The sequence below is a fragment of the Numenius arquata genome, chromosome 11, assembly GCF_964106895.1.
Source record: "Numenius arquata chromosome 11, bNumArq3.hap1.1, whole genome shotgun sequence".
Classification (NCBI taxonomy): Eukaryota; Metazoa; Chordata; class Aves; order Charadriiformes; family Scolopacidae; genus Numenius; species Numenius arquata.
In genome coordinates, this window is record NC_133586.1 from 29,241,154 (window position 1) to 29,257,387 (window position 16,234).

Here is a 16,234-nt window from a genome sequence, read left to right on the forward strand (position 1 = left end):
ATGTGTTTTCAAAGCCAGAAACAAACTTAGGAGACATCAGGTTGCAGTTTTTAAAACAGGAGTGTCCTCTGTGTGTATGTTTCATCTAGTGAGGAGCCATTAACATGAGTCATCAGATCCAAACTCAATTACACAATTCACTGTTAGAATATGCTCATGAGGGCCAAAGACTTAAAAGAAACCAATGTGATAAATTTGATGAAAGCAATATGTCTGGTGACGTTGTTCAAGCACAATTGTTTGAAAAAGTGATTTATTGTTTGAAAAAGCGATTTGCTGTTAGGTATTTATACAACCTCCCTAACTTATCATGGGAAGAAAGGAAGAGAGTTGGAATACTGGAGGAGATTAATCTAAAAGACTTCCTGAATGCTCAGAAGATCTTTCCCACATTTTGAAGTAAAGCATTCCTGTAAAAATATGGAATAAAATGTGCCTCAATGAGATCAGGGATGTTGTCTTTGCTTGCAGGCCAAAATAACTGCTGTTAATTGTTTTTCACCACTAGGGCTCTGGGTACCAACCCTTTGCACTGTGATTGCCACCTCCGCTGGCTTTCCGAGTGGGTGAAGGCAGGGTACAAGGAGCCAGGGATAGCCCGCTGCAGCGGGCCCGACACCATGGTGGACAGGCTGCTGCTCACAACACCCACCCACCACTTCCAGTGCAAAGGTAGGAGCAAGCTGGGAGGCTCTCTGTTCTTTTCCTCATACACAGTGCTTTATTTGTATACTCTTGGAAGCTGTTTGGTTTTAAAGTGAGTTTGGGGGGTAGTTGGGCTTGGCTTTTGTATTCAAGTTGCATTTTTGAGTGGTCTCCCACAAAGTGCAGTTGACTGCACCACTGGAAGGAAAACCAGCAAACCTCAGAAGAGTTAGGATTCCTGTTGCTCACAGCAGATTATATAATGGCAAGTTACCATATAGGATGTTGTTAGAACTTTGAGCAAATAAATTGGTTTTGGCCTTCTACCTACCCCAGAAAACTTTGGTAAAATAAGGGTTATTTTAAAAATATAGAGCACTCTAGTTATTATGTACATTTACTTGAAAACTGAGAAACTGAGAACTCTTCTCGAAAACAAGTATTTCCAAAAGCACATTTTCATTTGAAGATCTGCAAACTGTCCTCATCAGCTCTGTATCAGAAAATGTTGATTATGGAAAATGTTTCATGTCTGAGTAGAGAGTACATTCATTCAGGAGAGGGTTGAGGTGCAGCTAATAACGATTAGGGGTAGTCAATGATAGGAGTATGCTGTGTTAGAGAACAGTTCGACAAATCATAAGGAGCACACTAAGTAAGTAGCTTATCACTGAATGTAGATTAGGATATACCTGTATGTTCTTACCATAAAAAAAGGTTTGGAGGTTCGCTTAGGTTACTAGCAAGTATGAGAAGATGGAGCTACATTTATAGTGGAAAAGATGGGTCAGTAGCCTCTCTTAGACATGGAAATGAGGGCATAAAGCCTGTTTTTGTGTCTCAGAGTACCATGAACACTTACAGTACTGCTTGGCAGCACGGTTTTATAGCAGCTGGGATTAAACTGCTGAACAAACAAATCATGGTGTTGAGCTGGGTTTAGAACACAGGCTCCCAAGCCCAAGCTGAGTTTTATTTCCTTTCATACATATTTTTAATAACTGTAACCTTATAATTTAATTACCTTGAAATGTCAATCTCCAAACTATCAGAAGTCTTGACTATAATTACGGAACTACAGACTGTATAATAGTCTCTCAAATGTGAAGTACAAATATACCCTAAATACTAAAAATACCAAATAATGAACCTGTTCACATGAAGTGAAACAAAGAAAATTATCATATTTACATATTAAACAGGGTCTGAAAATAAATCCAGAAAGAGAAGCTAGGTGACTCCTTCATTCTTAAACGCTGATGTATCAGAGTTCTCTCACTTTCTCTCAAAACTAAGCAAGCAACTCTTAGGCAAGAGATAAGTAAACGTGCGGTCCAGACTATGAAAAACACCTGTATCTTTTTAGTGTAAATATTAGTTTGGCCCACCAGAAAGCTGGTGGGCTTTCTACTATCCCAGCTGTTACCTTGGCTCGCCTTATTTGAATAAGAAAGGAGAGAAAAGTGCTGATTCGGAGGTGATCTTTGGACAAGCAGGAACTGCGTGGTCTGGATGAGTGGCAGTATACTCCAAGAAGCACCTGGCCCTAGCAAAATTCACCTTTTCTCATCACAATACATATATTTTGAAAAACGATGTATGATTTGGTAGTCTACCTGAACCCATTTCCCACCTGCATGTTTGAGATCCAAAGCTTCGTGTTATTCTGTCTGGATATCAGTGATGCTCTTTTATGGTAAAGCAACAGGACTCAGAACGTCCAAGGACATGTCTGTGGTTCTGCCTGGGTCAATTCAGTCCTAGCCTAGATGCTTGGATAAAGGTAGTGGATAGACATCTACTGTGACCTCCAATAACTTTTACATTAAAAGAAGTAGTTTAACTCATTCTTGTTAAAGTTATGTTTTTTGCCTGTGACTGAGCAGAAGGTTATGTCTCAGCAGAGCCAAGAAATAAAAGTATGTATGTGCAAGTCATGCAAACTCAGCTCTGCTTTTTATTAAATTGCCCTCCTAGTTTGCAGTAGAGGAAAGGAATGTGCTGGGCTGAGGGCATTTTGCTATATGGATTTATAAATCAAATCCACAAGGGCAAACTAATGAACTACTTAACGGCTAGGAACTAACACTGTTCTTATTAGCTCCTACATTGATTAACTTTGATCTATGCCATAGGAATAAATGGAAAAGGTACGCATGTGTGTTATGAAATAAATAAATAATAGAACAAATTCTGGCTTAGTGACCTCTAAATCTCGAAAAGCAGCACTGCTGCCTGTCTCATGAGCTCTCCAAGGAGTTACCTTCATATATTCTTCGTTTATTCCACCTTCAAGACAAAAGTAGCTCAATTATGTCACATTCCACCCCCTGCCAGTGCCAGAAATTCAGATGTTATTTCCTCTTGCTGTCCTAACTCCAAGTTAAAATCGTGTCTGGCATTTTGCTAGACATAAATGCAAAGATAGAAGAGGACGACAACAGTCTTTTATTTCATTTTTTGGATTTGTTACTTGTGTATTTTTTCCTCATTATTGCATGTTGCTCCCTGCAGTCAGCGGCCCTGATAACACCACCATCAGCATAGGGTCAGGACACAGCCTTTACATTGCAGGTGCTTTGCAGCTGGGACTCCTTGGTACCCATTTCTGTCATGTTCTTCTCCTGCTAGTGCTGTGCAAGTATTCAGAGTTAACAATGAAGGTTTATATCTCATACAGGACGGTCCAGAGCAAATCCTTTACTGGAAGGGATTTTTTTCCATCCCTAGTTTTGGTAGCCGCCTACAGCTCCATCTTCTCTCTAACATCAACTATAAGTTTCCTTTCTTCACTTTCAGGATGTTTCACAATTTATTGCTATCATGCACAGAGGCTCTGTACCCACTTCTGATTACACAGGACCAATTTTAAATTATTTTTAACTTTATTGCCTTAAAAATGAAATAAAATTATTTTAGGATCTTTCCTGCCTGATATATTTTATCTGCTAATCTATCTGACCTTTTAAAGTGTTAGGTTTTACTTTTGCATATAAAAGCCATTAACTTATTAATAATCAATATTTAGCCACTTCAAAACCACCATTTCTTTAACTGTAAATATAACTGTCTAAATTAGCTTTCTGTAAAATCTCAATAATAAAGTATTGATTGATGTGGTACCCCAAATGTACTTATTATTGTTTTGGCCTGTGTTAACTTTCCTGCTCATCCACAGACATCACTACTTCTCTGGAAGTGTTCTGTTAAAAATGTGGTTTATTAAATGGTTTAAATGTGTATGCATGTATATTTACCTGCATACATTTACATCTTTACATATTTGTCTTTGTTGAATTTTACTGAGATTGCTGAATGTTGATAATCATTCTTCTGGGCAGAAGAGGAAGAAAATAAGTTTGGAACTGGTAAAATTAAGGATGGTAGAACACTTTGCACCTAAATATTCCCATAAGCCTCTAACTAAATCTTTCTTATGTATGTTTTTCATTTCTGCTGTTGCATCTGCACTTTCATTCTTGTTACCAGCCATAGAAATGTCATGTTATAGTTCCCTGGGGGTTGCTATTGCAGAATTTCCAGCACTGAGTGAAGGAAAAATTGCTGAAAGCCATATATATATATAAGCCCACTCTCTGGAGATCCCCAACATGTTTTTTCAGAGCTGATGTTTGCATGTCCAGGAGAATATAAGCATCATTGAGACTTGCATTTGATTTAAGTACTTAAAATCTCTCTAATCCCTGGGAATCCCATGCTGTTGTGTGAAGTTGCACCCACAGCATGTACATTTGTGCCAACGCAGAGTGAATACTGCATTAGGAAAAAATGTATATGTGTGAGTATGGGAAGTATTAATTTTGTAATCCTGTTCTCTATTAATACACTGCGTTTTGTCTTTTCAGAGCCGGTAGATATCAGTGTTGTGTCCAAGTGTAACCCCTGCCTCTCCAATCCATGTAAGAACAATGGGACATGCAGCAATGATCCAGTGGAGTTTTATCAATGCACTTGCCCTTTTGGCTTCAAGGTATGACTACAAATGAACTTGATGAAAAGCAATAAAGTGTTTCCCATGCCTTCTGTTTTCTTAATTGTTGTACCACGAGAAGTCAATTTTACAGGCAACTGAGCTCAAAAGATCCCTTACTCAGGGAGATTGTGTGATGTTTCAACTGTACCCCACTACAAATTTTATCCTGTGCAATAGGAGAGGCGTTTTCTTTCTCTCTGTGCTGTGACTATACAGATCAGCCTGAGCAACTTGCTCTAGTTGACCTGACTTTGAGCAGCGTGGTTGGACTAGGCGATCTCCAGAGGTCGCTTCCAACATCGGACATTCTCTGATTCTATCATGTAAACATCCATATGAAATGGCAAGTTGATTTTATCTTCCTTTTCATTTCTTTTCTCTTACTACTAACAAGATAACCATTTCATAGGCTGCCAGGCCAAAGGGGAGGCAGTTCAGATGAGAATTAAGGGCCGGTTTAGTCCACGATGACAGAATGTTGATACTTGCTAGCTTACAGCCATCTCAGACTGATTAGCAGAAAGGTGATAACTGATTAGAGACAACCATTAGCTCAGCTTTCTCTGACTTCTGAGCACTAACATCCACAGAGTGATCTGCAGAGGTGAAATCCTGTAGATGCCAAGCACTGAGCATGCGGTGTCACTCTCTTGATAACACATCAGAAAATCATGTCATTGAGGAATGCCATTTCTTCAGTAGTGATGTATAGCTCCCATTGTTAACACCACATTATGAGAGCTTAAGGCTACCAAGACTTTGTTTCAGAGTTGATATAACTGCAAACCTAGCTCAGTAGTCAGTAGCTGAAGGATTAAGTATAAGTAATAAATGAGGCATATGATCCGTTCACAGCCTGGGGGGGGAATCGGCTGTTAAGGCCAGAGAAGTAGGTTGCACCCTGTAGACTGTGATTTTATTTGCCTCGTTGGATATTTCATACAGTCTTGGTCAGTTGAAGCAGATGCTCATAAAACACATGAGTAATAAGAACTATAGGAGAAAATAAAGAAGGGCAAAACCAGACATACATTTGGGAAGTAAGCACAAGTATCCGTGTTTGCATTCCAGGTAGGATTTAGGAATTAGTTGGTTCTGATGATATCACTGTTTCCTTTCTCTGTTTGCTTAGGATCCATCCCAGATGGTAACAGAGTAATTGTGGTAGATCCCTGAAACATTGGAAAAGAGAAGACATGAAGCTTTATTTCTCCTATTTCACCCCAGTGGTGAAATACCCACTTAGTACTCAAGAATAATAACAATTTTCCTAAATAATTGAAAAAGGCACTGGAGATTTCCTCTCATTAAAAATCCTTCTACCCGTTGGTGTATCAACCAGCAACTTTTCTAGGATCTTAAAAGACCACACTGCCAAAAGTTCATTCAACTGAAACTAACTACTTGGTAACAATCGATTTGTCTTTGAAATAAGGGAAACTGTGGCCGTTTATCTCCTCGGGTTAATAGAGCAGTCATTGTAATTTGATGCTTAAGATAAACTAGGTTGAATTCTTTAGAAGGGGCTAGGTGACTGTTAGGATAACTTGAAAAGTGAAAACTTTCAAAATTAGCAGGAAAATACATAAATCTTTGTGTTTGTCTTACTCTGTAAGGCACGTATTGTGGAACAGATATCCAGGTAGTTCAAAGTAGAAGTGTGTTTGTTAGAAGCATCTTTTTATTTTTCCTTAGTTTTTTTCTTTTTCTTTTATAGTGTTCCTGTGTTAGCAAATGCAGCCAATGCACTAGTATAGGTGCGTTTATACTGCTAGAAGACATGTTTACAAAGGGAGGATTTATTAACAGAATAATCAAGAATAATCCTGTAGTTATATTAACAATCACTTTCTAGTGTACATTAGACCTGAATATGCATAGTTTTACATAGAAAGATTTTGATAAACTCTTGAAGTGACTCAGTTTAAACATCTCGCAGAGCATCCAGCATTTCTTCTCTCTCACACATTCTCAGGTGACATTCAGTGTGTAAATATAAAACCAAAACCCACTTGTGTCCTTGTAAGCACCAAGCTCTCATCCAAGCATGGCAAAGAGCAAACAGACCCAGGCATGGCACTTAGAGCAGAGTTTAAAAATACTGCCTGGATAACAGCACAGGGAGAATTGGTGGAAATTTAATAAGCAAAAAAGAACTGTGTGTCTTTACCACAGGTTTTTGAATAAAAATGAAATTTGACAGGTCCAAATGCAAACCATATGAAAGGAGCACTCTATCTACCACGCAGTTCTCCACCAGAGATTCATGCTAATTCAATAACAATACCTTGCTTCCTTCTCACCAGCCAGCACCAAACAGCTCTATCCATCTGGAAGCTATTTCCCAGACCTTGATAAATTGCCCGAAATCTGCCCTCTCAGCATTTGTTTTTCCTTGTTTGATGTAGTTTTTGAAAAAATTCTGTGTGGAAGAGTGCATCAATAAAGTGAAAAACCCACCCTTTTTTCAAATGTAAGCGGATTCAAATGAGCTGGCTTTATAACGTTCCCTGGAAAGGGACAGAGAGCAACAGACCACTTTCTGGGATTCCTATGCTCATTATAGCCTTCAGAAAAAAAAAAACCACAGCCAACTCTCTGTGGCTAAGAGAAAGCCACCTAAGTTACCAGTTGCCAGGCTGGTGCCTGATGGAATCAGGAACTTTTACCAGTTAACTGTAACTGCAAAAGCCTGTAGTTTTGTTTTTCACTATCCCATTGATGATGACTCAATCCCTTTGATTTCATGATCACAAAACTGTGTTTGCTATTGAACACATACCTTATGGGGCTTTTAGCAATGTGTAAGGCTGCCTACGGTGGGTTTGAGTGAACTTAAAAGCGAGATAACTCATGGACCACCTGAGCTGAGAGGCCAGTGGCCCGGGCAGTTGTGTTTGATGACAGAAGTATAGATCGCTCTCTTAGGAGTGGGGAAGGCTGTGTGCTGATAGCTATCTCTGCTGCTGCTGCTCTTTCCTCAAAATGGGTGAGGAATGTGTTTGCTATAGATAAACCATGGTTGAAACAGTGTTTTTTCGGTTGTTCTTTGGGGACAAAGCCCCAAAGACAGTGGGAGATGGTGTGAGAGTGCCACCTACGGCGACTGGCAGGCTGCACAAGCCTGAGCCTCCAGGGTGCCACCGGAGCTGGCAGAAAATGTCTATTAATGTTATGAAACTTGTGTTTTCATATTCAACACAGACATAGGTGTAATTATCCAGCAATTTTTTTTTCTCTTCTCCATAGCATTCTTTGAAGGATTATTTAAATAATGTGTGTGGTTTAGATTGTGAAGTATGATTACAAGTCGAGAAATGAAGCTTTCTTCTGCTTTAAATGCTGCTGGCCACCTGCAGTGCAAGTGTGTGTGAGTGCAGCTGGTGGCTGGCAAATAGATAACGGTACCGTACTAATTCATTTATCCTGCAGTGTGTGGCTTTTATATATTCCCATTGATATTGTAAAATCAAGTCGACGCGTGTTAGAATTCAAGAGAATAATCAAACTTGCAATCAATAAGCCATTGAGAGAGGATTTACTTGAGTAGCTGTAGTAAAAACTAAGTTTAGCGAAACCAGCACACGGTGTATTTTGCCATTGCTGTATTCTGCAAACGTACTTTTGGATTTTTTGGCTGATTTTTGTGTCTTTCAAACTTTTGTTTTCTTAAAACTGAGGTAACAACAAATGAAGAATAATAATTTTCTTTCTTCCAAACACAGTTGTATTTGTAGCACTGGGGAAAGAGAGGTTAAAATATATCTGTGTTTGGTCTGAAATGAAAGAACATCAACAACCTGGAATAGGAAATTCAGTACCTGCCTAGGCATCACCACAGCCTCTTGGGTTGCTCAGTAAATTTGGTAGAGTAGCTCAGTAAATTTTATCCAACTCCGTTCACCTCCCTGTTGAGTTCAGCCAGTGTCCTGACTTTTCTAGCACCACTGCTGTATCTTGAGGGTTCAAGCAATTTCACCAGTCAACCAGAATGACAGATACAATTGGAAAAATCTTGGGTAAAGCTCTTGGGGTTTGGAGAGACAGTATTCTTTGCAGCCAGACTCTTGTGGTGGGAGGCATTAGAGTGAAGCCAGAATGATATTTAGTGAGGAAGCTGGCTCCAGAGTTCTGCTAGAAATTTGGCTTTTCCTCCTCCCCACCCCCTGCGCCAGGTTTTCGTCCCTGAAAACAGGGTTAGAAATTGAGAATCTCAGAACAAAGTGTCTCTGGGTTATGGGAGATTTGTGTCTATCACATGTTGTGCACAGCTATAACTAATGTGCCAGCACTGGAGCGGGTGGATGTAGCTGAGCGGAAGCTGTGACTGCTCAGCACAGAGCTAATAAGGAGGTTTTTTCAGAACAGACCCTGGACCGTTCGCGTGGACTTTGCTGTGCTGACTGTGACATTCGCTCACAGGGGTGCACGTGGCTTCGCATTTGCTTGGAGCACAGGCAAATGCAGTTTGCTGTATTTGCATGTTGCGGTGCGGATGTACTTCCGTAGCATTATGTGACTGATCTGTCAGAGTCCTAGAATAATGGCTGCTTTAGGATTATTCGACATAGAACTGATCTTAAAATGTAGATATGGTAGTGTTTGCTCATGCACAGAAATTCTGGCTGGCTCTTACAGCTCAAGGCCGAGACAGTGCAAGTTTATTCCAGTGGGCCAGTTTCTCACTTAGTTATGCTGATTTGGGTGGGGTTATATGAATGTATGGGATGAGTGCCTATATGCTGATGCATGCCAGCTGTGCGAGAGTCCGTGCCTGGTTTGTCAGGCTAATACTGTTTGGAAATGTAACTCTCTGCTTTTGTTTCTTTGGATCTATTAACATATGCATGTAAGTCCCCATATACATCAGTCAGTGCACAAATAAATCCCCGAGTTGGAACTGCAATAGGAAGAGAAGTTGGAAGAAAGTCTTAAAGCAGCCTGCCCTCATCCACGTGAGAAAGGAGAGCAAACGTTTCTGCCTTCAAACGTTACTCTGTCTTGGCCTCTTTCCTCTCCCAGTGTCAGGGTCAGGGGGACAGACGGAGGAATGTAAACTCAATGCCAAGTTTTCATATGAAGAAATCAGTGCAGCAAAATACTGTTTGTGTGAGGTGATTCTGCCTTGAACTTTCATTCTGATAAATTCTCCTGGAGCGTGTGTTTGTATGATGTGGGGTGTTTTATTTTCTCTTTGTTTGTTTTAACCATACTTAAAATACTTATTAATAAATGTTGAAGAAGCATTTTCCACTCTTAGTAAAATAAAGCAGAAGGCCTTTAGGGATGAGAGGTAATGGGTGGCCACGTAAAATGAGTAGACCTGTATTTGCGCATGGATTTTTAAGGCAAACACCAGTGTCAGCAGTAGGTGGTTATAGTTTCATATAGGGCAGAAAAAAACTGCAGAAATCACAGTATATTTCCTGTGTGTTCTTATTCCGTAAATCTTACTGTGCATCAGTTAGAGTTGTGCTTCTTTCTTTTTGCCCTTTCTGTTACAGTAGGTCGAAAGAAAATGGAGATTTACATCTAGAAGAGCATAAAAATGAAAGGCTTAAGGAGGGATTACCGCCACAGTTGCTGGCTGAAGGTGGTGAGGCATGCGTCCACCCACCGCAAGCCCTGTAAAAACCATCGTAATGTATTGTGGCATGCCCTAATGAGGGCTCTTAACAATAAAGCCAACTCCAAAAAAGTATTTCCATTTTTGTTAGGCCAGCAAGAAAGCAGATGTTGAGCAGCTTCAGGCATTTGCTCTATTTGTTCAGTGCTGCATCAGGAGTAGCTGCTGAGCAGTTCAGGTGAATAGTAAGCCATACCCACAGGTAGGCACCATCATGTTCATTCTTTTGTCAATGTGGATTATTCCCCCCCTGCTTTGTTTTTACTCCTGTTTTTCTGGTCTAGTTCTAAATGCCTTGAGAGACCAGGCTTCCAATCTTTCTTTTCCCAGGGTAAAGGAGAAGTTTTTATTGGCGTTTAGTCTGAATTTCAGGCTCTTGTTCTTAATGTTTGCCTGGTCCTATTACGCTAAATAATAATTTTTCTTCCTCTGTGGTTTGTCTGTCTTTCAGGTGATTGCTGGTTGCTATAACTCTGCTTAATCAAGTTCTCTTTAACCAGCTCTTAATTTTCTGCATCCCACCATTTCCACATAATTGAATCAGTTGAAGTAGTTGGTCACAGCTGAATATCCTTATTGTTAGATTTTCTTGTGATTGTCTGTCATCTATTATCCTTGAGGCTTTTTTGGCATTGACTGTATTTGACAACATGACTTTTGGGTTTCTTTTGTTGTCCAAGAACATGAACAAATGTTGTCCTAGGAGGTTAATTGCCTTAGTTTCCCCTTTCCTTTGGGGATGATGGAATTGGTGAAGTTGTAGGAAGCAGGCTAACCTGAAAAGAAAACTTTCTTTATCATGTGAGAGTAAACTCTCTCCTGTTAATAGAAATGATATAATGCCAGACTAGCTTGAGAGTTAGTGGGTTACTGTGAAGGGGTAAGTACCTGTACGCTGCAGGTAAAGTTGTACCAAAGCTCTCTGCACTCAAACCCTGAGCTGGTGCAGGGCAGCCGCCTGTCTCCATGGCTCCCCGGGGTCCCCTCCTCGTACTTCTGAGCACCTCTGAAATAAATGTTGTGCTCTTGCTCATTATCACAGGGGGCATGTTTGATTTCTTCAGCAATCTGAAAAAGTTTTTTTTGCATGTCTGCTTCTGAAAACATTGCTGCTGCCTGGGTTACCTGTCATGGTTCAACCCGCTATCAGCTGACAGCCTCAGTTTATGCCAGAAGGGATTGCTGGTATCTCGGGACTGGCAAGCCTTACAAGGGGAGCTTTACACAGCTTCCACAAGCAAAACAGATTATACTGACATTTTGCTGATATAACATGTATTTCAGCGTGAGACCTTTTATCAGTACAGAGCTCTTCCACGCTAGGACGCTGCATCCTTAGCAAGACAGGGATAAACCAGCAAAAGTTTCTTCAAACGGACTGTGACTCTTCCAGCATCTTTAGCTCTGTTTATTTCAGAAATCTAGCGAGTTCTTTGGAGAGATTTTTGTAATCGCATAAACCCTGCCTTATGTTAGGTTTCACTGGGTTCCTGCATGTAATGTGTCCCTCCACTCCCATGCAGCCTGCATTCAGTAGCTTAAGTATTAGGCACAGGTTAATTGCCTTGAGCAATAAGTACAAAACACAACAATTCAACAGTTACATTTTCTTTTATTTCTTATTAATAGGAATTAAGTTTTCTATACAAATGTCCAGTCTTTATAACTTTGTTTACGGTGTTCACATTTTAGAAAGAGCCAATGCCTTTTGATAGCCTGAGAGAGAAAGTTTTGTTGTCTATGTAACATGTATTTTAAAATAAATAGGCCCTTAACTGTTTTGAGGGTACTGAAAACATTGTTCTCATTCATTAATACTGGTTGAATTAGAGACTACATATGAAATATTCAATGTCCTTTTTTACATCAAGTATTTTGGGTTAGATTTTATGTACAGAGGTAACCCTGCGCAAAATCAACTCTTTTCAGTGTCCCTACTTTTCTTCTACATCTCCCAAAACATTCACACAGCGATCTGCATCAGCCGGTTGATCAGGTAACCTTGGAAGCTCCACAGTACCTGCCCCATCCAGTTTGGCACCTCTGGACTCACTTCAGATAGGTGCTGTGTGAATTGGCTCCGTGACAGATTAATGACATTTCTTCTGTCATTGATTAAAAGCCCAAAAGACCATTAAAACCCAAAGTGCTTGTGTAAGGAGAGGTTTAGAAGGACAATCAGGATTTACGTGGTAATGAATATAATTGCAAAATAAACCTCAGATGTCCACTGAGAATTAAATTTCATACTTATAGGAGAAGAACCAGATTTTTTAAAAAATAATATGATGAATCCTTGCACTTTGACTTTGACAGGCATATTCTTGATTACTAGCTACAGAGGTAATGGAAGGTGTATTATACCCTGGAGGATCATAAATCTTTCTGATTTAAATAAAATGAGGCTTAAGAGAGCAGAGTTCGCCTAATTTGCTATAAATTGACAATTGTGATTTATTAACAAGGACAAGGAAGTCACTAAGAAGTGCTGCTGCCATGCTCAATTATTGTTTAATCAGGTGCCAGATGAAGCTAGACTGGCATAGGAGATAACTACATACTGCTGAAGAGGGCGGGGTATAAATAACTATTATCTGTATTTTTACTTCAAACACTAACACTGTGAAAGTTTTCAGAGGGAGTTAAATCAGCCAAATGGCAGGTGATGGCAGCAACAGAACCAATTATCAGTGTATCTTCATAATCTAGCTTCTATGCCATTTAGCAAATAGTATTTATCTTGATGCTTGTGAGCAGGGGGCCACTTTTTGTTGTATTGTTGTGGCAATGTAAGTACAGATGTATAAACAACTATACTGGACTAAAAAAAGAAAGCAGAATTGTCTAGGTGAATTCAAATTTACTCTAAAACTTCTTTCAAAACTAGAAATGGATGAAATTAATTACTATTTTATGTTAAATTAATTGGCTTGTAAACAGCAATCCTCGGAAGGTGCATTTTTGTACCCCGCTGGGATAATGACTTTAGATGACTAAAGAGAAGTAGTTCATCACCGCTGTGAGCACCCTAAGCCAGAGGCATCCAAGGCCTGGATGTCTGGAGCAAGGTCTGCATTCAGAAGGAGGAGTCACAGCTTTTTGTGAACAACAGATGACAAAAATCTTTCAACTTCCACCTGGCAATCTAAAAGCAATCTGATCCAAAATTGCTGTGATATTACCCATGCCTTGCCAAATAATTTGTATATATGCCTAAGCAGATGGATCTAACGTACACCCTGCCAGCTCTCTTGTCGTTGTTTGACCTTGCCAGGGAGCGTCATCTACATCTACATCTTTTCCAGACTCAGGCTTAACCATTATGTCCATGGCCAGAAAGAGCATAAACAAGGAAATAGTATCACTGGAGATCTAGTGAAGGACTTCAGACTACTGTGTATAGAGATGAGTGTGTAAACTGTCTTATGTATATCTTAATATCAGTTATCAATTAGGAAATCAGTTTCAAATGGTTCCATTTCTAAAATAACAGTAGAGTAATTCCCAATGCTATTTTGTTTAGCCCTTACTACAAAAGGATTTAGATTAATTTTATGTTTTAAAGTTGGTTTTGTTCTTCACTCAATTTGCAACATATCTAGTTATTTTATAACTAAGTGTTCCCTTCAGAAAGCCGAGTAGCTGTGTTTACAGTGATCACTGAGGTGTCCATCAAGTCCTTCATGCTGCAATTAGCATAAGATGCCATGCTGACTTTCATAACTTGCTTTAAGATTTGCGGTACACATAAAACTTCTCCTTTTCACAGTCTCATTATTGCAAATACTGGGTTTCTTTGCCATAAAAGGCTCTGAAATACACAATTATGAATAGAACTTGAGAGAATGTTTCCTACCAAACTTCTGACTAGGTGTATCTGTTGTGTAGCTGAATTTGTGGCATCGTGTTTCCTTGGTCAATTATGCCAAATTCTTCTTGTTTCTCCTTTGTATTTATGGCTTCTAAATGTGTTTATTACAAGGAGGCTGCTGAATACCTCATCTTATTTCCTTGCTTAATTTCTAGTGGAATTGAGGGTTGTGATAAAAGTTTGTGAGACGTTTCTTTCCCTTCCTGCCCAGGGAATATTTCAATTTACTCTCCAATTGTGACTATTTATGACAGGGGCATAAAGACTTCAAATGGTGAAAGAAGACACTGGTAATGATGCCACTAGGTAAAAGACTGTAGCATCAGTTTATACCTTATTGGATAGCTGTATGACAACTTCAGGAAAACCTTTGATCATAGTTCTCACTTTACTAAGCATGCAAGAAGCAAAACTCAAGTAAAAAGTCCATTCAAGAGTTTAAACTGAATTCTCTGTCTGTGCTTCTGTTCATCAAGAATCATGACTTGTTTGCACACCACATTTAGCCCTTCACTCTGCTACTGGACCCTTGCAGGTCTGAAGAGATGAATGAGTCCCGCTGGCACATGCAGATGGGGTTTTAACACTCAAAACAATCAGCTTATGTCAGAATTGTTCAGAATATTGTGTTTAATAAAATACTTCCCAAGCTCTGTGGAAGCAGAGCAAAGCTATACATAGTGGCTGTAAGTGTCCATTTTTTTCTCAATTTCACAACATTAGGAGGTTAAAATTTTAAAGCTGGCAGATATTTGTAAGTCTGAGTAACATTCCTGAATACACACGGGGAGATCACAGTGTACTTCTTGGTTTATCTTTCTGTGAGTTTTCCATGAAATGGAAGGTTTTCTTAGCCTTTTCCCTTAATGTCATGATTGCTTACTAACTTCTGACCAGGAGACCCATAAGACCAGTGTATTAACGTTTGTGAGACTGGGAGATGGGTGTGGATGCTTTACGTCCACTGTTGTAAAAGGACTAGGTTTGCAATACAGTATCTTTGTAGCAGGTAATTTTGTCTGATTTCCCTAAAAGCCTCAGCTGTGTTTAGAGCTTGATAATTAAGTTGTTTATGAAAATTTCCTAGTTCTTAATTTAAAGTCTTTATCAACTATATTTGTCTTCATCTAGTATTTTTACTAAACACACGAATGCTACCATCTGTTCTCTACATATACCATCTAAATAAAATTTGTTATGAACACATTGTATACTGTTAACAACTCAAACTTTGGTATTTCTTTTGTATGGCACATTTTTCCAGCATGCTTTAAAACACTGGAGTCATTGAACAAGGCTGTAATTGCCTGGAAGGAGGTCTCTCTATTCACAAACCATTGAAGTTGGATAGACTTCTGCCTGTCCGCAGGTGTCTTCATCGCTGGCTGGATCGTGTTTCTGCTGCGGTCAGCAGGGATAGTTTTCTGCACTGGGAGGTTTCTACCTTGTGCCTGTGGTGAGCTCCCTGCTGCCACCTCTTATCTGTGCCCGCTGCTGTTAGAAACGGGTGAAAGATCACATTAAAATGGACAGAGGTCAAATCTCTGCCATGCAGTCTTGAATGAAGCTCTCAGTCTCCATAGACAATACTCATTTGTGAAAATTAATTTAAAAAAAAAAATCATGGTAGTGGTTGAAACAGTGTCAGAGCAAATGAGTAGTTTTTTATCGTATTATCCTTTGTTCTTCCTGCTGAGGTCCCTATTAGTTTTTGCTACTTGTTCTTGGGTGTTCTACTAATCATGATGTAATGTTTTCCAGTATTGGACACTTATAAAGGCTAGAATTTGGCACAGTCTGACTGAGGAACAGCTTGTATATACACTAATGCCCAGTGTGGTTAATTACTGTTGAGTATGAAATGAAGAATTGACACTTTCTAAGTGTGGTGGATCGTTTCTGTTCTCATTTACTGAAATGTTGAGCTGGAGCAGCCCAGACAAAATCTGGACCAGCTGAGGTATTTCAGATTTAAAAAGGCAGCTGGACTCTGGACATATATGTCTTCTGATTAGTTGCAGAAATTTTATTTTTCAACACCTAATCCTTTCCTCTCCTACAGAAAATGAGATAAATTATATGAAAGTGTTTTGGATCT

The 16,234-nt window shown here is 39.5% G+C and overlaps 1 protein-coding gene across 1 annotated transcript in view; it reads left to right on the top strand.

The window, feature by feature from the left end:
- The window catches only part of SLIT3 (slit guidance ligand 3), a 519,985-nt gene that overhangs the window by 441,187 nt on the left and 62,564 nt on the right, over positions 1-16,234 (top strand). Inside the window, exons 25-26 of the mRNA XM_074156582.1 lie at positions 509-672; positions 4,512-4,636. Of these exons, the coding sequence (XP_074012683.1) occupies positions 509-672; positions 4,512-4,636 (289 nt within the window). The remainder of the gene's footprint in view (positions 1-508; positions 673-4,511; positions 4,637-16,234) is intronic.